This window comes from Emys orbicularis, chromosome 16 (genome assembly GCF_028017835.1).
Source record: "Emys orbicularis isolate rEmyOrb1 chromosome 16, rEmyOrb1.hap1, whole genome shotgun sequence".
Taxonomy (NCBI): Eukaryota; Metazoa; Chordata; order Testudines; family Emydidae; genus Emys; species Emys orbicularis.
In genome coordinates, this window is record NC_088698.1 from 28,387,016 (window position 1) to 28,409,576 (window position 22,561).

The window sequence follows — 22,561 nt, forward strand, 5'->3', positions numbered from 1 at the left end:
GTGCCACCCCTAAAACTGAAAGGCAACTTTTTTTTGAATTGTGGAAGTTTCCTCTTTTCTTGAGATCTTGTTATGCATGCTATAGAAAGTGGGGGCATCTCGAACAAAATGCAACCATTTCATTGAGAAAAATCCATTATAACCAAAATAAATCTACCCCAGATTTTCCTGCGTCTGACTTGGGCATGTGCCATTGTGTGTTACTTTCACATAGGTTTAAAAAATTACTCATGCTACACTTTTGCTTCTCATTTTTATTAGGTTTTGAATACAGCATCACAGGATAACACCATGCGGCGTGTACACATTACATCTCAATACAATCTAAATCCCAAAGGAAACATCAGAATCCATGCATTAGTTTGCCTCCCCTCTCCAACGAAATGCAACAATAAAAACTTTAAACCAAGTTTTCAGGCCCATCCAAGTGTTCCCCATGAAGAGATCTATATGAGTAGGGAGCCCAAAACGAGCACTTATTTTGATGTAAATATCAAAATATAAAGACATAGGAAGCAATTCATGCACCAAGACAAGATAGATACTTTACCAGAATTACTCTATCAATGAGAAATTCTGGAAAATCAGAATGAAAACCACAAATGAAAGATTATGGGATGAACTCACACCTGACATACACCGGATCAAGTCACCAGTGTGTGTCTATAATACACGATACCAGCGGATTGAACCTGGTCTGAAGAGTTTGAGAGACTGTACTTAACACAGCCAAATGTCACCGTATGTTTGCCAAAAACAGGGAATGTCCGTTTAGCCAGTTCTCTCCCTGTCTTTTTACCAAGCAATTTGGTTATTTGCATAATATGAAAAATATGCCAATATTCAACAACATACCCTCTGATAAACAGCCTTGCAGAATTCATTTCAGGCCGCGGGATTGCGCCATGGGCGCTAATTCAACTGCATCGACGCGGCTTTTAAATCCCCATGGGACACCTCGGTGCTCTGTTTGCCTGCAGTATCTGGAGAAATTAAAGACGGACGGACACAAGAAAATTAAAGAGATTACTTGTGATTCTGCAGATTTAAAGAAGGACTCTCTTGAAAAGGATGAAGTTGCCTTTTTAGTTTTGGTCAAGTACAGCAATACTGCCTCTTTTCCTCCTGGTCTCTCTCAGAACAGGAATATTCAAGACTGTTGAATAGTGCACCCCACAGGATTCCTTAATGTTGGTCACCTTGTCAGGGGTTTAATTCACCTTACCATGGGGCATACATTCAGCAAGCAAGCTGAAAAATGCATTAGTTTAAGATGATCAGTACTGTTCACTAAGAACAACTGCACTTTTATGTGAGATCACTCAATTTAAACCCCAAATGTACTGTTTCAGGCAAAGTCCGAAGAACAAAACACTACAGGGCATGTTTAGTGTGTTCTGTATTTGGACAGTATGGTGGAGACACATGTTTTGGTGAAATTTCAAGCCTTCTAAACAAGAATCTAAAAAGCAAGGAACAAGCATCAGGCAGTATCTTAACCCAGCTAAAAAGGTAACTTTTAAAGAACAGTCCTCCTTTAACATTGCAGTTAGATGTTGCTGTGGAACTAGAAGGGGATCCGGGAAGCTGACGTCAGAACTGTTAGTAGGATGAAGAGGCAACCCCCTAACTGAACAGCAGGAGGGAATGAAAACTGCAGGCAGATTTTGAACTAATGACAGTTGAGGTGTGATCTCTATTAGAAGCCCTATTTTTCCATTGTTGACACGACATCGTCCTATTCAAACAAAACTCTGGAAATGAACCTTTGTCTCTTGCAATTTGCAAAACAGACAGGATTTAAAGATAAATACTACAGGCAAGCTGGTAATGCTTACAGTAGTGTAGTTTCCATTAAACAAATCTAAAACTCCTCAGGTCAGACGATAGAGTAAATCAATGCTTGTCTTTCAGAAATCAAGGACGCTACTAGTCAGCCGCCTTTAATGACTTGTCTGGAATGCTGTATCCATGAGAAGAAAAATGACATGTGTAGGTCTTCAAAACTGTGTCTCCAGACTAATAGTAGGAAGAAGTGGATAGTCCAAATGCATCTTTTTCCACTTTGATTCCAATTCTTTGAGATGAGAGTAAACCAATACACTAATCCAGGTAAGAAGTATTCCACGAATTGTGAAAACTGAACTGGCACACCAGATTCTGAATAGCGTGCCTCCTGCCAAGAGTGTCCCAATACCACATGGAATGCGATTCAATAGATCTTTATATGGATATGTGCCCTGAGCTACTGAAAAGGGCAACTGAATCTTCTCCATCCCAAGCATTTTTATAAGTCATACTGATCAGAATAACCTTAGCCTAAATTTGTGCCTAGAGGCAGTAATGCAGCCTGATGTTAGTTGAATCTGAGCTGTTTTCCCAATCAATATGATTGCTTGCTGCTTTACAGTCTTTAGTGTGCTCAGTCAAGAGAATTATGTCCATTAGGTGTTTTCTTCAAATCTTTATTTTTCCTTCTTGGCATGTTGCTTTCAAACTTTTTATCAATGAAAGTCACTTTGTCCTGAATTGCAGTCTCTTCCACTGAATTACTTGGAAACAGATCAAACATGGCTTAACAAAAGCAAGAGTAACTTCTCAATGAAACAAAAAGAAAAGCCAGTATGTTGATAAATCCAAGACTCATCTATCAAAAAAAATTAATGTTTCCATCCAGAATTTTGTTTCAGTATAATGAGTGCACACCCATCACACACAGTCCCAATGATCTTGACAAATAAGTTCAGCAGAGGAAAACAAAAAAAACAGGCAAGTAAAGGATAACACAAGAGAAAGCTAAGATGTCATCTATCCAGTATGTCTGTTGCACAAGTGGGGTTCTCTGCCCCATTGTCACAAGATCTTTTCCATATCAGTTGCAGCCACATTTTGCAACTAAGATCACCACTTCTATTTCCACCCTTAGAAGACAGTTAAAGCATTACAGAAACCTTACACATTGAAAGAATTTAGCTATTGACAGACCAAGGAGATTCTTCTATGCAATGACTGCATTATATGCATCATACATGCATTTCTACACAGTACAGATAACCCTTACATTTGTATTTGATGTTAGAAGGACAAAGTGAGTTTTAAACCACCCACTGGGAGCCAAGAATTCCTAAATTCTAATCCCAGCTCAGACAATGACTCGAAGTGTGGCAAAGCCAGTCATTTTGTACCTCAGTTTCCTCACATCAGTAAAATGGGGATAATTTTCTATTACCTACCTCTCAGGGATGTTGTGATGATCAGCGTTTGTAAAGCATTACCATGTAAGTGCTAGGTATTAAAATTCATTCCGTGGTACAAAATGTACCTCCTGAATTCATCATGGGGAGCAACACTTATATACAATCATGTAACAACTGTTACAGATTAGAGCAATTTCTTCTATTCCTAATTGCCTAATAAATACTCACCCCAAGACTAAAGAAATGAGCCTAAATATCAGTACTTCTATATCTAGTTATGTTTAAACAAACAAACAAACAAACAAAAAAAAACCTGACAATGCAATTGTGGAACAACACTGATATTTTTCCTATGGCTACACCAAGATTCTTCCAGGAAATGTATTTCACAAATAAGAGTGTCATGACAATAATAATTAAAATGTGTTAAGAGTCACAAGCAAGCAACTGAATTTTTCGGGAGGCCTAGCCATGTGCATGCACGTTTTAAGAAGTATCAAATGCTCTTCAGAGAGTTCAGTTGCTCTTTCATCAGCCCCACTCCAAAGAACCCCATTATAGTTGAGAGACTCATCTTTAAATCAGGAAGACTTTCCTGCAAGTCACGCCACCTTTCACTCTGCTGGCCTGGTGGCGGCAGTTGAAATGCGTTTCCATTAGCACTGCAGAATCCCAAATCCTCATCTTTATTTACTGTTTCAAAGTATTGCAGCTAATTTTTACTTCTGTTCTGCTTTATTGAAGCCAGTTTTCAATAAAGTTAGTTTAATTTTTCCTCTCTTCATACCCTCACCCTATTCCCCACATAGTTACTGCACTATTATGACAACCTGCACCACTGAGACTAACCATACATAAATTATCCTGCTTCAACCAGTCTACTGCGAGGTTCAGGATCACCGGTTCATGCCACCAGGATCTTTGTTATCAACCTGTGCTGCCACGTAACTTTCCAAAATGCTAAATATGAATTTATGCCATCATGGACCAGTCACTTGCCATGTTATTTTTTATTTATAGTAGCACAGAAATCACTATTCTTTAGCCATTAGCTCTAAAATGGCCACAGCAGTACTTTTGAAACAAATGTATAATATATTGGCTTTTAGAAAATGAAAGGTCAAAAGCAGAATTCCAGCAAGCAATGAAGTTTTGTGGTGGAATTATAAACCTTTCTGAACAGAAAACAAAAAGCTGAGGCAAACCTTTACTGTAGCCACAACAAGCTGCTATGTTATAGATCCAATGTTTCTATTGTGATCCACCCACAGCAAATCCTGTATAAATCTTTCTATCACACGCATGTTCTTTTCGTAGTAACTTGGACACAACTGCTTTGTTAGGAGTCATGAGAGAAATTAGTGTGACTTACATCTTTCTGGTTGGAGTGGAAAAACCTGAGTGCAAAATTGCAGGATTGGGATGCAGCAGCATATTGACCCAGGGACTCTGCATAGCGTGTCAGAAGGTAACTGAAATATAACACAATAATTTGAATTATACACTGTCACACAAAGCCCTGAGAAGATGAATTTCATCAAGAGTCTCATTGACCAGAGAATCACAGCACAGCTTCTGTCTTCATATACAATTCTCAAGGGAGTTACAAGGTAATGGGCATTTGACAATGTTCATCTCTTTTTTTTTTTTAAATGTAAAGGTTCCTCTTTATTATTATTAAATTCTAATTTTGCCTAACCACGATCAGCAGGACACAGAGCTCCTCTTTCTATCTGATCCAAGGGGCAAAAGCTTTTTAAAGTTGATATCCACAAAAAAAGCTTCAAGACCCTTCCATGCACTTGTGATCTGTGGGCAAGTCTACCTTTAAAATGCACTGGCGCAGCTACACTGCTTTAATGAAGATGCTCTAAGCCTGTTGGCTTAGTTATTCCACCTCCCTGAGAGGCAGTAGCTATGTTGGTGGGAGAACCTCTCTTGCCGACATAGTGGTGGGTGGGTGGGTGCGTGCGTGTGAAGTCGGTATAATGATGTTGCTCGGGCAATGTAGTTATACCAATATAGGTCTGTAATGTAGACCAGACCTGTGTTTTACCACAGCACAGTCTTGAGATTGCATGACCAGCACTGTATGTCAGAGCTAAGTTTTGCCTCCATACCAGGCATACAAATTCAAAAGGCATTTTCAAAGAAGGAAATCAATAAGTAGGTCCCCTTCACTCAGAGGTACCAAGATTTAAAAGTAACCAATATAAAACCACATAAGAAACAAATGGCAGAACTAGAAATGGATTGAGGGACATTATGGTGGAGCTGAAAAAGATTTGAGGTCTGTGTTTTACATGTAATACTAACTCACATTTACATAAGCACCTTTAATCCCACATGCTATTTTGATAAAGCCTCTCAGAAACATGGCTCCCTCTGGGGCTGAAGGCAGAACCTAAGTGGCAAAGCACGCTGCAAAACCATAGGGACAGTAGGGGAAATCTGATTCAAGGGCGCCAGGATAAATCCCCCACCTTATTAAAAACTCCATGGGATCTTCACTGTCCACCAAAAGACAAGATCTTGGTTTTTAAGATCTCATCTAACAGACCTCTCTTCCCCTCCCCAGTGTGAACTGCATGGTACTCATTTTATCCATTTCATAAGGTGGAAGGGCTGAGCTGATCCTACCAGAATGGAGTGATCCTTTTAACAACATATTACTGGTTTGTAATTCTAAAGAAAACTGAAAATAGAACATTTAAAAATTTTGAGCACGGTTAGCAGAGAGCCAGTGTGACCAATTATTCTGAGTATATACTACCCACCCGATGGTGTCGTGCTGTATGTGCTTAGCATCAAGGCTGGAATAAAGCTCCACAACAGGTTCAAATGCACCAAGCATGCAGTAAATTCGAATGAGCAGTAATTTGAACTGAGCATTAGAAGGACTGTGGGTTAATCCTTCTTCTAATAAAGTCAAGGACTGCCACACGGCCATCTCTTCACCTGGTGATGAGGAGACAAGCACACACAGACATTAGGCATGAACAGGGTATTTAATAGAGAGCAGGGTTTGAAACTGGCACAACAATTACACTGGGTTGAAAAACCTCTCTCATTGCTCCTCAAACACATTTCCCATGCTGCCTGCATGTTACTTTCCTCTCTTAAAGCTACTTTGAATGATACGAATGTCTAAATAAATTGTATTACGCTCAGCACCAAAGCAAGGCATGTAGGTACCTTAAAAATACATTATTACAATTCAATCTGGATGCAACAGGCACCTGCTAGAAGGAGCTAGTTCCAGGTGCCTGGCTCTTCCACTGGGAACACTCTGCTACCATCCACCACAGAGTGCAGACCCCACACACCAGCAGTGTATGATAGTGAGAGAATGACCCTCTGGTAAACGACTCCTGGACCATTTAGGGTTTGTAGACTGTAACCACATCAGAAGATTAAGGGTGCCTTTAAGCACCATGGAGAGGGGGTTAACTGGGTACTCCCTGCCCCCAACAGAGCCAGGAATTTCGGGGCATGTGGCTCCACCTGCCATCCTCCCTGGAGAACCTTGTGGGCTGGAGCTCTCCATGAGATTTCCCAGGGTGAAGGACCAAGCCTTCTCCAGAAAGGAGAGGCAGTAGCTGTCATACCACCAGGGGGTAGGAGGAGCTCCCTAACCCTCAACCACTATGGAGCCAGGACTTTGGGGAGATTTCCGTGGCCATGGTCCCTCAATCAGTAATATCAAAGGGTGAATACCAAAGCAATGCCAGCAGTCTGATGTCAGAGAGACTTTTGAATTTCTCTTAAGTGAAAAGGCGGCTGTGCAGAAGGGAGGGGGCAGATTCTCTGCAGAAGGATGCAGAGAGAGGCTGGACTGAGGAAGGATGGGGGGCGGGGGGGTCCTAAGCAAGGAGGCAGAGTTCCAAGGATTTTACTGGGACTTAAAAATTTAAATTCTTAAAAAATGTCAGATTTCAAACGAGGTTTGGGTAAGGAAACACCAGCTCAGAAGAGGATAGTTTAAACAGCTGGGGATAGTTTATGCAGAAAAAATCCCAAACCCACAGAACTAACAAGCCACATGCTGACCATTCAGTCACACCCCCACACACTCAGCCCTTCACTTGTAACGTTGTATCCTTGCCCCCAAACTTTGTTTTTTGTTTTTAGATTGTAAGGTCTTTGGGCAGGGACTGTATCTTCCTATAGATCAGAACAGCACTGAGCTAATGTAATACAAATAATCAATAGTAATAGTTCGATACACATCTCTGTTATAGCCTTAAATAACTAACGTCTAAGTTAAGCAATTTAAGCACTGTTTGTAGAATAAGTTTTGGACAAGAAGGGAGTTAAGCCTCAAGGAGATGGACCCTGGCTACGCTCGGAAACAACAGACTAATGCTGAGTGACTCAACAGTGACACCTTCTGCCCAATAAGTAGCAACTACAACTGAGATTTGAAGGAAGCAAGGTTCAACCCTCCTGTTCAAGGGATGCAGAACACACATGTAGAAACAGAAAATTATTCATATAGGTTTTAAGAAGAATAAGACTGAAGGGACTTACCTGCCTCTAGCCACATATCCAGAAGCAGGTGAACTGCAAGCAGACAGTAATAATCTGAAAACTGCAATTCAGTTTTCAAACAAGATTTCCCTATAGAGGGGAAAAAAAGCGTCACCCCGCATAGTACATGTATTATCAAAATCATTACATTCAATAGACAGGGCCAATCATTTCTCACATAGCTATGTAAATTGAGGTAAATTGGCAGCCTTTCAGCCCACCAGATGACATTTCTAAAAGAACACTGTCAGGTTAATTATTTTTGAAATCCCAAGTTTCCTTACATCTGTTACTAATGTCAGATTATAAAAAGTGAACGAATTGTCAATGTGTTGCATTTCCTCATTTATGCTTTTTGCAGTTCCCCCAAAGTGGACAGGGAACGGATCCATTTCACTTTTGTTTCTAGTGAATTTCACTTCCAGGCTCTTCTATACTAACTAAGTACTGCAGGGTCTGGGGTTACAGATTGTTTAAAGCAACCAGGTACAAATACAACTACTACTTTCTTTCTGGTAAAATTGAAAAATGTTACAAAAAGTGACAAGCTTTTGGAAATTTGGCCCATAAGAAAGTCTAAATATGAATTAACTGAAATGCACTAGTTTCAAGATTTTCTTACCAAACTCCAATCCATGCTGGTATCTTAACATTAACTCCCGGACTACACTCAGCTTTTGTTTTTTGTCAATGGTGTGATAGAGACCAAGCAATCTTGTTAGCTGAACCACACACAAGTGTTGTTGCAAAGCTTTGATGTCAGCTGGTAGTGCAAGTTTACCCTCCGCTGGTGCTGACAAAGGAATGATTCCCAGCAACTGACTGATGAACTGGAAAGGAAACACAAGTGTTAAATTTTGCAATGCACTTAGTCACCTCAAGAAAACAGCAAGTCTTATATCCATGTTCAGAAACTGGGACAAAATGAGATTATGGAGGTGTTGGTACCAACTCCATAATTAAAGCGGCATTGAAATTTGAAGTTAGAGGGCTCACTCCTCAAGACGGTACATATTTGGATTCTGAGCTTAAGAATGTAGGAAGTACCAAAAAAGTCAATGGGATTACACACAGGCTTAAAGTTAACTATGTCTTCAAGTGCTTTGCTGGATTGTGGCCAGAATGCTCCACGCCTTGCTAACTTGGAGCCCCAAGTAGAAATTAAATTCTATTGTTATTTATTAAAAATCACATTTATCAGTACCAACCATACAACTCTTTCCAAGGAATTAACTCTCTCAAGACAGGGTAAGTTAGAATTAAACCTGTTCAGTACTTTAGGAATTAAAATGAGTCATTTTTAAAATTACACTTGCAATGTTACCATCATTTTCTCCTAGCTAAAAATGGCTATAACACCACAATGATTATACCTGCTCTGAACAAGTTAGATAACATGGGGCTTAAAGTGTTGGCAGCAGTTTGTCTATAGTAGGGCTCCCAACATTACCACCACTGGGGGAGCTGAGCCGATGTTAGCAACAGAGGGATCCCTAATATGGACAATGCCCGTATGTAGTTTACATAGATTTTGTTAACAGCCTTTGACTGATCCAGGACTTTTTATCTAACTCCCATCCCCGAGAAATATACCACAATGGCTTAGAAGAACAAGGGGGTGAGTGGCAGGATTCCCAGAGGCTGAAGCCATCTACCAAGCTGCTCATGACTCTGCTGAAATCCTCTCTCAATTTAAGTTTAAATAAGGTAGGGGTCAGAAAGATTCTGGAAGAAATACAAATAGTGTCTCAGACATCTCTCTCAATTGATGCTGATGTGTCCATTCTGTCACTTAGATCTGCTATAGTGTTATTACTTAGTCCCCTAACTATTCCTGGTGCTTGGCACAGATTAAGAGAAAGATCTTCCCAGAGAGTATTTACAATTAGACACAGAGCATGAACAAGGACAGACAAGGGGAGAAGGAAAGAAGGATAATGTTTAACACAATAGTAACACAAGTCCTATTATCTAACAAGCCAATCTTATTCATTCTGATATTTTAGACAGAAACTAAAGTTCATTCTATGGAGGTTTATCTTCCCTTGACGCTCATGTTTAACTCACATTGCTTCAATGGTAGCTGTGCATGTTTATACAGGGAGAATAAACCTCTTTATGGTGATAGATATTTTGGGCTCTACTGTATATCTCAGACTGTGACAACTTGAACAAGAGTGAGGAGAGGTTATGCCACTAAAATCAACAGAAGTGATGGGACACCACAGAACTGCAAGAAGAAGGCTCAGTCCTACAAATAGTTACTGAATTACTCCATGCATGCTCTATGCCTGCAGGAACAGAGAGAGAGAGAGAGTGAGTGAGTGTGTGTAGTTATTCAGAACTTTGGCATTTTTGCTTTTTAAGAAACACTATTTTTTCTGGTTAGAGCAGAATTTTGAATAAAATTTACCAGTTCTACATTATCAACAATTTGTTTTTCTAAAAAACTGATTCCCTCCCTCCCTGAAAGGGAGTTTCCTTTTGATATCACCACTGTCAAAAGCTGCATTCAGCTGACAGCTGGTGCACTCAGCAGTCTCCAGCACCCCTCCCTTTACTTCACCCAATGCTATTGTTCTTACCTTTGTACACTGGCTAGATGGGAGGAGGTCCACAAATACCTTGAGATCAGTGAAACAGCAGGGTTTGTCCCCAAACTTTTTGAAGTATTGGAACATTAGTTCTTCTGGGTCACCTAACAAAGAAACTCAGTTATAAAGAAGCCAGTTCAATCTTTTTTTTAAAAAAATGCTCACTTAGAAGCAAAGTCAATAATATAACGAGGCTTGGAAGGATTAGATTTTTATTGGTAAATTTTGGTGAGCATCAGTTTCACCATACACACACACACACACGCACGCACACACACAAACTGAAGAAAAAAATATTTCCATTGATAACAAAAATTTGCAATTAGGCAAAGTAAGAAAAAAAGCTGCTTGAGAACATATTAGACCAGGGGTTCTCAACCTTTTTCTTTCTGAGGCTTCCCCAACATGCTATAAAAACTCAAAAGCCCACCTGTGCCACAACAACTGTTTTTCTGCATATAAAAGGCAGGGCCAGTATTAGGGGATAGCAAGCAGGGGAACTGCCTGGGGCCCCAAACCACAGGTTGTCCTGTGAAGTTAAGTTGCTCAGTCTTTTGCTTCAGCCCTGGGTGGGGGGGCTTGGAACTCCAGGCTTCAGCCCCATGCAATGGGGCTTCGGCTTTCTGCCCTGGGCCACAGCAAGTCTAATGCCAGCCCTGCTTGGCAGACCCCCTGAAACCTCCTTTTTAAACCATGATTTGAGGACTTCAATGGCTCAGACACAGGTTTGATACAGGAGTGGGTGGGTGAGATTCTGTGGCCTGCGTTGTGCAGGAGGTCAGACTAGATGATCATAATGGTCGCTTCTGACCTTAAAGTCTATGAGATTCTATGCTTGGGGCGCCCGCAGTGGGCTCCGGACCCCTGGTTGAGAACCACTGTATTAGACGCTCATTAAATAATGACTGTCTGATCCTCCCACCCATAATTTCCAGGACTTGTGAAAATTTAAACCAATGAAAATAGAAAAAAATGCTTAAAAACAGATATTTTCTGTCAAAATTATTTAAAGAAAAAGTAGAGTTCTGCCAAGCCTAAATATAACTATGAGGAATTTTCAGTCCTGCAAATGAACATATTCATAGCAGTTTCTTATGTTCAAAGTTAAACAGTGATTTACAAATCATGATAGTTTCATTTCAGATCTTACAGTCAATCACAAAGCTTAACCCATCTGATAAAGAATGAGAGAGGAAAAAAACCAGGAGAATATTTCAAGCTACCCACGCACAATTTATCTGATGATATTTATTTTCCTGCATCTAAATGCAAAATGAGTTAATTTAAATAGGGTCTGCAGAAACCCTGCTAATATTAAACCACATTCTCTTCCTTACTCCACTCCCCAAAGTGTTTTTTTTTAAACTCATGAAACCCCCAATAAGTGCATTTAACAAGCATTATTGTTCTCATTTACAAGACTGCCAAAGAGCCCAAAGAAATATCAGCCGGTGATTACACTAAGGATGACAAAGGGAGAGGATTTTCAAAATTATTAAGGGATTTATCAAAGAACAACTCCCACTGAAAGTCACTGGGTTTGTGCTCCTAAACTGATTAGGTGCCTTTGAAATCTCCCCCAAAGACCTAGTTTTAAAAGGTCTAAAACACTCTAGAATTGTTATCGGAATAATATTTGACCTTCTATAACACCTTTCATCTGAAGATGCTTTATGCATGCAATCCCTGCACACACTTTACATCAGGCACTACTAAATTGAGGATCCCAGTACAAAGAGCTTGTTCTAGGTTGGTGTTCTTTCCCTTAAGGTTTAATTTATCATCCAATTAGTGGCTCTTACCTAGTTTATATTCATCCTTACAACCCCTGTGTCGCAAACGTCTAATCAGCTCCAGTTCGGCTAGGTAGGGTCCCCGAAGTGGCCGAGAACTCTTAGCTTCTTCTGTTATCCTCTCCTCTATAAATTTCACAGCTTGCTCTGTAGAATAATGCACTTCTCCTTCCAGAGAGCTGTGCAGTTAAAGATATGAGTATTGATTTCAAGTATTCTTATATCATTCCCATTTCTGAGGCACTGGCAGTAAGTGGTAAGCATGCCTTAACATCACTCCCCCAAAGCAATCAGGTTCGACTGACTCTCTGACCCAGACTCTGTGAAGGGAGCAGGTTAAGGAAGCTCTAGTAAAGTCAAAACTAGCATTATATGCATGCCTCCAGAGGGGGTCAGTGCCCTCTTGGAACAGGGACCAGCTTCCGCAGCTAAGTAGCTCGGGCACATTATGTGCCAGCAGCCATGATAATTCTTGAGATAGAGAGCTCTACATTAGCATGCATTTACACTAGCTATTTACCGATACTGGATACACTAAAGCAAGGATGGGAAACTGGCGGCTTGGGGTCCTCATCTGGCCTGCCAAATTGTTCTATTTTTCCCACCGCAGCCCAGATTGGGTAGGCAACCTGGCAGTCCCAGGGTCAGGACAGAGACAGGGCATCAGATTGCAGGGGGAGGGTCCCGCCTACTCATGTGTTACGTGACACTGTGGCAAGAGCCAAGGTGCCGGAGCAGGGCGCCGAGCTCAACTCTGAAGGACAGGAGCTGTTGCCACAAGGTAAGCTCACTCCCAACACTCCCTTCAGGGGCAGGACCCAACCTCCAAGTCTCAAACCCCAGCCCATCAATGGTTTTAGTGGGTTTTGTGGCCCTCAACTACCTTAAAATTGCCCATCCCTTCATTAAAGTAAAACTATCAAGGGACAAACTAGGATTTTGACATCTACTGTATGAAGAGGAAAAAACCCACAGGGATAGTAGTTGACTTACTGCTCTCCTTCTGCTGGAGGAGTCCAGGATTTGTCAATGAGTTGAAAGACTGAATCAAAGTAAATTATATAGAACTGCCAATCATCCGAGCTAAAAAACAGGCAAGGAGCAAAATTAAGGAAAGTGCAAATAATGTTCCTCATACATGCAAGTCTAGTCCTTTATAAAACCATTGTTAGATCTTGCAAGTCACAGAACAATTAAAACACATCGGGAAAAAACGCACCAAGAACCATTTCCACTAGAAAATTCCCCATCTTAAAGGGGCACTGTTAAGCAGAGGTTTCTAAAACCAACATATTTCAAGAAACTCAAGTCCAGATTTATATTTGAAGTTCTTTTACAATTTTTTAAAAGGGATTTTGGCTCCCATTAACATTTATAAAAGCCTCTCCAACAAGGGAATGAGCAGGTTCAAGAGTAGCACCACCAAATTGCTAATGTAGGAGCTGGGAAATGCATCTGACCATCAACAAACAAGTGAAACTGACTATATACAAAGTGCTACAGAATGCATGAAGTAAACTGAAAACTTTTCTCTCTATATCTAATGTTTCAATTGTAGTAACCTTAGCTGTTGTCATTCCCTCCGGTCCTCCCCCTGCCCCCCCAAGACTCTAGGCTTTAAAATCTCCCCAGGATTTCCACTATAGTTACGTTCAACCTTTTGTTAAAGAACAGTTTTTCTAAGTAAGATGTTTTTGATCTCTTGGATGGCAGCTTCAGACAGGATTCACTATAATCCCATTAACTGTGTCCTAGTCCTTACAACAAACCCTCATGACTGTCTCAGAGGCAGATCTGATCATCCTGATTTGCTCTGTTCTGATGCATCTGCGGCTTTGCACAGGTCAGTGTATTTCCTAGGGCAAGTCTACACTGCTGTGCTACATGAGCTACACTACCGTAGCGCATCTGGTGAACCGACGCTATGCCGACGGGAGAGCACTCTCCCGTCAGCATAATGACTCCGCCTCTGCGAGAGGCGGAAGCTGTGTGGGTGGGAGAGAGTCTCCTACCGATACAGCACGGTATAGACACCGCTTTAAGTCGATGTAACTTATGTCGCTCAAGGGGTGTCGTTTTCACACCCCTGAGTGACAAGTTACATTGACTTAAGTGGTAGTGTAAATCAGCCACCAGAAGGAAGCCTGGCAGATTAAGAGAACTAGATTGTAGGAAATAGTTGTAGGAAATGAAATTCAAGTACAAGTTTGCATTTTTGCTGAAAATTAGAATGTTGGATAGCAAGGTATGGCCCTCCGGAAATAGAGAATGAAATTAGTTTATTTCAGGAAAGCACACGTTGCACAACTCATTTGTTCACTGTGACAGTTAGCGGAGCTTCCATGTGAACGAATGATAATTTGCAGTCTTAGCAGCTTTCATCAGAGGATCTCCAACACTTTTCAAGCATTCAGTCTCAAACCTGGAGAGACAAGCAGCTGAGGTACTGTGGTGACGTGACTTGTCCAAGGTCACAGAGTGAGTCAGTAGCATAGATGTGAACACAACTTACTTTTTCTGTAGCAACCTCCTGGACAGTGCGTTGCATTCTGGCCACTTGCACAGCTTCTTATACATCGCCATACACTTATTCTCTCGACTCTGGAGCTCACTAGTCAACTTCTCTAAATCAGAAACAGTTGTGAATTTATTTCCTCAATCATTTTTCTCTAATAGCTTTCAGAACAAAGTATCTTATCCTACACAGGATGCAAGAGAGAAAACACATTCTTCTCCAAGACTGGAGGGCCAGGACTGAAGTCCAGGATCAATGCCAAAAAGCACTGCTAAACCAAGAGGTCAGTAACAGATTTAAGGTCCTATATCTTGCAGGTCAATGGTGCTAGAAATGAGTGCTTTGTTATTGAAAAGCTGGGAGTCCTAACATTTAATTATTTTTAAGACCTGGTACCTCAACTTACTGGGGCACCTGGCATTGGCCACTGTCGGTAGACAGGATACTGGACTAGATGGACCTTTGGTCTGACCCGGTACGGCTGTTCTTATGTTCTGTATCAGCACTAGAAACTCTTTGCTGGATCAGCACCTATTTTCCAACTGAGGAAAGTGCTGAACCTGCGATTAGAAAGAAAACATTTTATGCCTAATTATTGGTCAACATATGACATAAGGAGGGACAGAAACTCTATTAAAACAATCGTCTCAATAACACATCACTACCCTCCTTTTTCTGTTAGAAGTATGGCTCAGAAGCTGCTGGACCCGGGGGCAAAACCTTCCCTTGAAAAGTACACAGGACTGGGTGCAGAACTGTAGAGTCTGACTGGAACCTTGATATTCTGGCTGCTCTTAAGCGACAAATTCACTTTTGTGGTAGAAAAATAAAGCTCTATAATCATCCAGGAGGAAGCGGCATAATGCCATCCCTAGCAGCACTGGTAGCTGTGAGCTGACATGATGGGATTTTGTGGGCTCAGTTATGTTAATCTGATAATTGCCCTTTGTACAACATGCTGCTACTTTAACACAGAAAATGGAATTGATGCTGCAAACACTCCTGCGTGTAGTAATACCACAAGCAGTCTGATGAAACCAGTAAGAAAATCTGCAGAATTGGGCTCAAGGTATGTTACTGGTATGAGTTAAGTTAATTTACAGCTATCTTTAAACGAGTACACGTGCAGATCAATTAAATCCACATAATACAAGTTCCCAGCAAAAGACCTGGAGCAAAAGCAAGAATACCGTCAAACCTCCACACAGCTGGGGATGTTAATTGACTGAAAGCGTTGAAAGATAAGTTACCTCCTAGTTTTCCTCTAACAACATCCAAGGCTTCCTGATACTTCTCCAAACGTTCCAGTATCATGTAGTAAAGTTCAACCTTAGAAGAAAGATTTGTACACACTGACATTTGGAAGTAAAACAAGTGAAAAGTGTCTGGAAATAAAAACAGTTTGTGCTTCTGTCATTAGGAAGAGGAGAAAGTCAACGCTGTCTGTAAAACTGTCTAACAGCCACCAGAAAGGAAAATTCAAGAATTTAATTTAACGCCCTCTAATCCCAAAGGATCCCTTGGGCTTTACAAACACTACAAAGAAATCACTTCATCTAGCAATGAACTCTTCACAATTTTACACCACCTACAACCTCTGCCCTCACTTCCTTCCAACACCCTTTCATTCCTTATGCTCCTCTATATCCTCTCTCCACACTGCTCCCTTTGTCTTCCTGCTCTCACTCCCTGCTTCACACCTTATTTCATGCAGCAGTCTCCTACTTTCTGTACACCAACCACCTTCTCCTTTCTCAGTTTCTCTTCTCAAAACTCCCTTTGGCCGTGGGGCCCCTGTGCTTATAAATGCATTGCTGAGATTCCCCCTCCCCCTCTTTGCATCTACATTGCTGTCCTGTTCAACTAAATTCCAGTTTTCAGTTCTGATTTTTACTCACTTTCATCGTGTTATTGGTTACTTTTGCACCTTGTGACTTCCCAGAAAATTGTTATATAGGTTCACTTGACTACAGAAGTCTGTTTAATTAGCAATGAAAATCCATTTTTTAAACAAATGTGAATATCAACATTTCTTTTGTCTCCCATGTTTTCGCACTGTGTGTAACACATAAGAAAAGCTGCTGACCATACTGCTTTGTTTGACCAAGAGGAGAAGCCCAGAGAGCACGGACTGGATGTGTCCCAGCGGAAAAAGTGAACAGGACATGTATTTCACTGACAGTCCCTTTGAAAGAATCTGACCATTCTATGATTTCTCAAAGTCAGCTTTTGAAGTTACTATTGCAATTGTCTCAACAGCTACTGTTTTTGGTTTAAACTGAAAACTAGAATCCCTGGCTGCAATGTATTTGTATTAAGTTTGTGTGTTCTTCTGAGACAGAGAACTTGTTTTCTATCTTAGGGGTTCTTAAACATCCATAGAGTGGGTCACACTTTAATAGTTTGTCTCACGGACCATGTTCTCTCTAGTCATGTCTGCATAGGCCACCTTCCTTCACACTAGCAATCATATAACATCCCTGTGGCAACCACAGCAATTCCTTCCCTTGAACAGGAATATTAGGAGAGTAATATTTGGAGCTGTTTTTATTGAGAGTTACCAGCTAGAAATGGAGAGCCAGCACTGACCAGCCAGCTCCCCCTGGATCACCAGCAAGCCTTCTACTTTGTGTACTTAATAATAAAAAAGATTACAGAGCACTATAATGGGAACCAGACTCAGTATTAGGTATGCTATACAAAGTAATTAAGCTATATTGTTAGCACAACATAAAGCTCATACAATGTATTAACGATGCTCACATCAAGTAGAAAACACATTTGCAAAACTTACTTCAGCCTCAGCTTCAATCTTATCCTCCTTCACCATTTTTTCCACCATTCTTTCAGCTAGGGGCAAAAACATTGTTTTGGAGAGATTTTCATCTTGTGCTGAAATAGACTAGGGGATAGAGAAGAATTACTGTAGCAATTTATCAGCCTTTCCTATTGTCCAACTCAAAATTAATTTTTTCATCAGGCGGGAAACATGACACACGCAACAACCCACGAAATACCCGTCAGGGCTACCATCAGCTACACGCATGGACACAGCGTTTTGTAAAACATGCTGCTGGGGAAGCAACCGATGGTACAATGAAGTGCTCACTCTTCACAACTTGAGTCTCAGAACAACGTAACAGACAACGTGCTATCAATAAAAATACAAGTCACTTACTGAATTCATTTCTTCTACAATCAAATTATTTCAAAGCATACAATTATTATTTCCATGTTTATTTTTTGCCTGACTAAGGCTATATCTATACTAGCATTTCTGTCGTCAGGGGTGTGAACCTCCTCCCTCCTGACTGAAATACATTTCACTGACAAAAGTGCCGGTGTGGACAGTGCTATGTCGGTGGGAGTCACTCTCCCGCCAACATAGCTACTGCCGCTCGTTGGGGGTGGTTTAATTATGCTGACGGGACAGCTCTCTCCTGTTGGCACAGAGCAGCTACACGGGAGACTTTACAGTCGCGCAGCTGCAGCAGTATTGCTGTAAGTCCGTAGCATAGATATACCCTAAAGGAGGTCTGTCAGGAAGTTTGATTAACACTCAAGTCTGTTATCTGTGCCAGTGCAAAATAGCATATTTTGATTTTTACTGTTGTAGGATTCTTGACGTCTAAGGAACAAGCAATACCAGGTAAGTTTCTGGACCAGACAGAAAATATAAACACTGAGCCCTCCTCAAATCTATACTAACTTTATACAGAAATAGTAGCACCCTACAATGCTAGCAGGCAGCCAGCCAGCTTATTTAAGAAAGCTACTGGGTATTTTTCATAATGTGAAAACACCCACAACATCTCAATGTTAACATAACAGCCACTGTTAAAGTCTTTAATTCAATCAAAATGCTGTATTCACCTGCATAATTAGGCTCATCACAGACCAAAAGTAGTAAGGGTTTTTGGGGACAATCTTATAAAGTGCCATTCCAGCCTGAAAAATAGAAGACATGTATCCATCATTTCAAAAATGCTTCAATTTATAAGGTGCATTATAGAAAGTGAAAGAGTGATAACAACAGTGACAAACAATTCCTGAGGATTAGCGACCAGATAAGAATTTATTAACCCCAACTGGATATACTCCCTAGGAAACACCCTCCACCGAGATCTATACTGGTAGTGACGCGGTTTCTCTCCCTGCATCTGCTGCTACTTTTTAAAGTGTATTATAGCTTCAGCTGGCCTGGAAAGGCATTTCTAGAAGAGTGATTATTTGAAGAGTCTACAGCTTTAGCTACAGGGTGCACGCGTGCACGCGTGCGTACACACACTACCTACTTCTGCAGATTAAGGGAAGGTTTCAGCTCTGGTCTCCATTTTTGCACATGTTCAATTGTATACAGACAACCAAGCCCACGCTTTGCAAATGTAAACACCTGCACTTGAACATTTTTAACTTGCACATGCATGTGTTCGGATTTTGAAGGCATGTGGCACAAGAGACAGCTGAAGAGATGCCCAGTTGAAAATATGGTCCTAAATATCAACATACAGCCAAGTCTTCAGTCACTTAACTTAGAATGGAAGTTATTCTTATTCACACATTCCTCACACAAGCATTATGTCTCTATATAAACAAAGACTGAACTTTCCTACATTTACACCTCTACCCCGATATAACGCGACCCGATATAACACGAATTCGGATATAACGCGGTAAAGCAGCGCTCTGGGGGGGCGGGGCTGCGCACTCTGGTGAATCAAAGCAAGTTCGATATAACGTGGTTTCACCTATAACACAGTAAGATTTTTTGGCTCCCGAGGACAGTGTTATATCGAGGTAGAGGTGTACTTCCGAGTTTTTAAATTGATAAGAAATGACATCTACACACAGTATATATTTTACATTAGCTAAGCTACTTTTACAAGAAACACTCTACTCCTTGTTCATTTCTACAAACTATTTCTTGTCTGTTTTCAGATTATAATGAGACTGATCCCCCTTTTCAGGCCTTTCATTTAAAGTTTGACAGGATGCGACAAAAGATGGTGTATTTTCACCCTCCATTCAGTCAATCTCTGTCTGAAGTCTGCATCCCTTTGAATCCTTAGGTGCAGTACACCTCTACCCCGATATAACGCGACCCGATATAACACAAATAACACAAACGCAGTAAAGAAGTGTTCGGGGGGCGGGGGGGCTGCGCACTCCGGCGGATCAAAGCAAGTTCGATATAACGCGGTTTCACCTATAACACAGTAAGATTTTTTGGCTCCCGAGGACAGCGTTATATCGAGGTAGAGGTGTATTAGATACCCATTCAAAAACACCCTATATTTGCCATTTACGAGCATTACCAATCTAGATAATTTAATCAGATACATGTTTGTACAATGGTCTGAACAGAATATTTAGCATTTATGTAACATTTTGTATCCATATAAGACTGGTATTTTCCATTCATTATTCCAGCTAAGAGTACAATTATTAGAAGGTGAAATGTCTGAATTTCAGATTTCATATACCGCTAGTAAAGTAGCATTATATACTGGCCTAGAGTAAACAACAAGGTTTCTTACTTAAGGATGTTTGCATCACTGCAAATCTATGCAAAAAGCTTTTTTTTTTTTTTTTTTTTTCCAGATTCTGGTCAGAGTTCTATACAATCAACGCAGCTGTCAGAGCAGCAAAAAAGGACTTTGCTTAATTCAGCCATAAATTAAGCACACTTCACCTATAGATGAATTCTTCATTTTCTAGACCTTTTACCTCCTTAGCACTGCTAATCTGGGAGAGCAACATACTTCATTTTTAGATGGCCTGACATTATTAGAGATCTCAGGATCCTACTGATTTTGAACCCCGAAATGTAAATGCATGCTTATGCCTGTTTCTTTTGAAATCAACAAGTTCTTTAAATGGAACACACACAGAGGGCTGTCTAGAATTATATATAAAGAGTATCGTATATAAAAATGATGGCAGTAACGGATTTTTTTTGGTAAAACCCAAAATAAAAATGACATGCATAATCCTTTTTAACATAAGCAAGCATGAAGCAAACTAATTCTGTGTTCCCATTTATCAGTATAAATATAATCCTTATTTAAGACATTAAATCAAAGTCAAGGCCAATCAAGAATTATTTGAAGCCTCTATCTATGCAAACAAAAAAAATCCATTAAAACAAGCAAAATGTTAAGATTAGATTAATATCCAACTCACAACTATCATAGCATAGCTCAAAAGTTCTCTTTCTGCACAACTGCAATATCATGTATTGCATGATACATTGCAAGTCAGACTAGAATCGAGCCCTTTTAGTATGGAAAAATTGTAAATCCAAAATTGTTTTGATATTCAGATGCAGGTATGTCAAACAAGAATAAACCAGATCTCTCTGTATTGGTATTTAGCACTTTGCAGGAATATATATTTCCCTCTGATTAATAAAGCTGTAACTTGGTGATATGCGTATATCAGTGCAATGTCACAGCTTGCAAGAGATTGGTGTAGTTGGCTGTTCTGAGACTTCAGTCTCACTGACGTGGGTCAAGTGGGTAACAAGCGGGTAACAAGCACAGTCGTAGCAAATTTAGGGATTAGCAAACCAGATACATTCCTTGGTGTTGTGGTCAAATCTACAGCTATTTTTAAATAAATACTGAAAGTACTAATGTTTTCACCCCTCAGCTCATAGAGAGCCGAGAAGCGATTAGTACAATAAGAACTATTTTTAAGTAGCAGTCTAAATTAACCTACCAATTCAGGACAGATCTGAAATGAGACACAATGATTTTACAATGATATTGCAGATTTAAGCCTTTTATGAAGAGTCATTTGATAAAAAGTTAATCATTCTCTAAGGCACCATATATACCAATGATTCAGTCCCCAATCGAATTAAGCCACTTACAGCTGGGCCACACAGAGATTAATCACCATTATTCAACTCTATTTTTTGGTTGAGGGTCTTTGTACAGAGATTCGCCTTAATACAGTGGAAAGAGAGAGCCTGAAATCAATTTGCCTGCTTCCCTTTGCTTTTTTATACATAAAAGAGGGAGTGTGTGTACGCTTTGAAAAGAGACTTCCATTTATAGGCATTCTCCAGGCACCTAATTTGGGAAGAATGAAAAACAAAACTAACAGGCATGAGATTGTCTTGCCAACTGAAAACCAAGATGCATGTAAAGAAAAAACAACTAAGCTTTTCTTCTATCAAAATACAAGCTGCACAATTTAACTCCACACTGGTTTCTAGAGATAAGAGTGCGGGCAAAAACAAGAAAGAAAGAAAACAAAAAAAGTTTGTACATTATTTGAAATTGTGGCCCTCAGGAGCTCTTGGTAAAGCTAAATATTCCTGCCTAATACACTCCCTTATGTGTAAACTTAGTACTCTCTGATACAGGTATCAATAGGAAGCTACTATACCAAGAAGGCCATCCAACATACTGCATCAGTACAGACTACAGTTCATAAAGTTATTCTTCTCTTTTTAAGGGGAAAGGAAGCAATTGTCTTTTATATAAAAAAAAACACAAATTTGAGTAGTAGTTCTGTCTAACCAACCCTGTATCAAATATTTAATCATGACGTAGAATTTTAGTATTGATTCAGCTCAGCTTTCTAGGAAAGTATGATACAGAAAAGAGCCTTAGGGAAAGGTTAGATTTATTAGTTACTTTGTTTCATTGGAGGAAAAAACAAAACAAAAACCACACTTCTAACAACTTTGCCCCCACTATTGTTAAATGCGACACCTACGATTACTATAACTGAAATGGATGAAAGTACCTGTTGCATTTTCTTGTATTCCCCGACCCTGGCATAAGCCATGAAGAGATGAGAATGATACTCCTCACTGTTGGGAACCTTCTTTACAGCTGCCTCGTAAAGTTTTGTTACCAACTCCGCTAAACCAAAAACAGATGTTTCAGTTCACACACATTTGGAATATAAAGTTATAAA

The 22,561-nt window shown here is 40.2% G+C and overlaps 1 protein-coding gene across 1 annotated transcript in view; it reads right to left on the reverse strand.

Moving 5' to 3' along the window:
• The window catches only part of NAA25 (N-alpha-acetyltransferase 25, NatB auxiliary subunit), a 41,006-nt gene that overhangs the window by 9,743 nt on the left and 8,702 nt on the right, over positions 1 to 22,561 (reverse strand). The window contains exons 4-15 of the mRNA XM_065417722.1: positions 22,388 to 22,506; positions 18,503 to 18,577; positions 17,424 to 17,531; positions 15,880 to 15,958; positions 14,627 to 14,738; positions 13,108 to 13,197; positions 12,124 to 12,293; positions 10,313 to 10,425; positions 8,350 to 8,557; positions 7,728 to 7,817; positions 5,975 to 6,155; positions 4,570 to 4,669 (exon numbers count right to left, since the gene is read on the reverse strand). Coding sequence (XP_065273794.1) covers positions 4,570 to 4,669; positions 5,975 to 6,155; positions 7,728 to 7,817; positions 8,350 to 8,557; positions 10,313 to 10,425; positions 12,124 to 12,293; positions 13,108 to 13,197; positions 14,627 to 14,738; positions 15,880 to 15,958; positions 17,424 to 17,531; positions 18,503 to 18,577; positions 22,388 to 22,506 — 1,445 coding nt within the window. The remainder of the gene's footprint in view (positions 1 to 4,569; positions 4,670 to 5,974; positions 6,156 to 7,727; positions 7,818 to 8,349; positions 8,558 to 10,312; positions 10,426 to 12,123; positions 12,294 to 13,107; positions 13,198 to 14,626; positions 14,739 to 15,879; positions 15,959 to 17,423; positions 17,532 to 18,502; positions 18,578 to 22,387; positions 22,507 to 22,561) is intronic.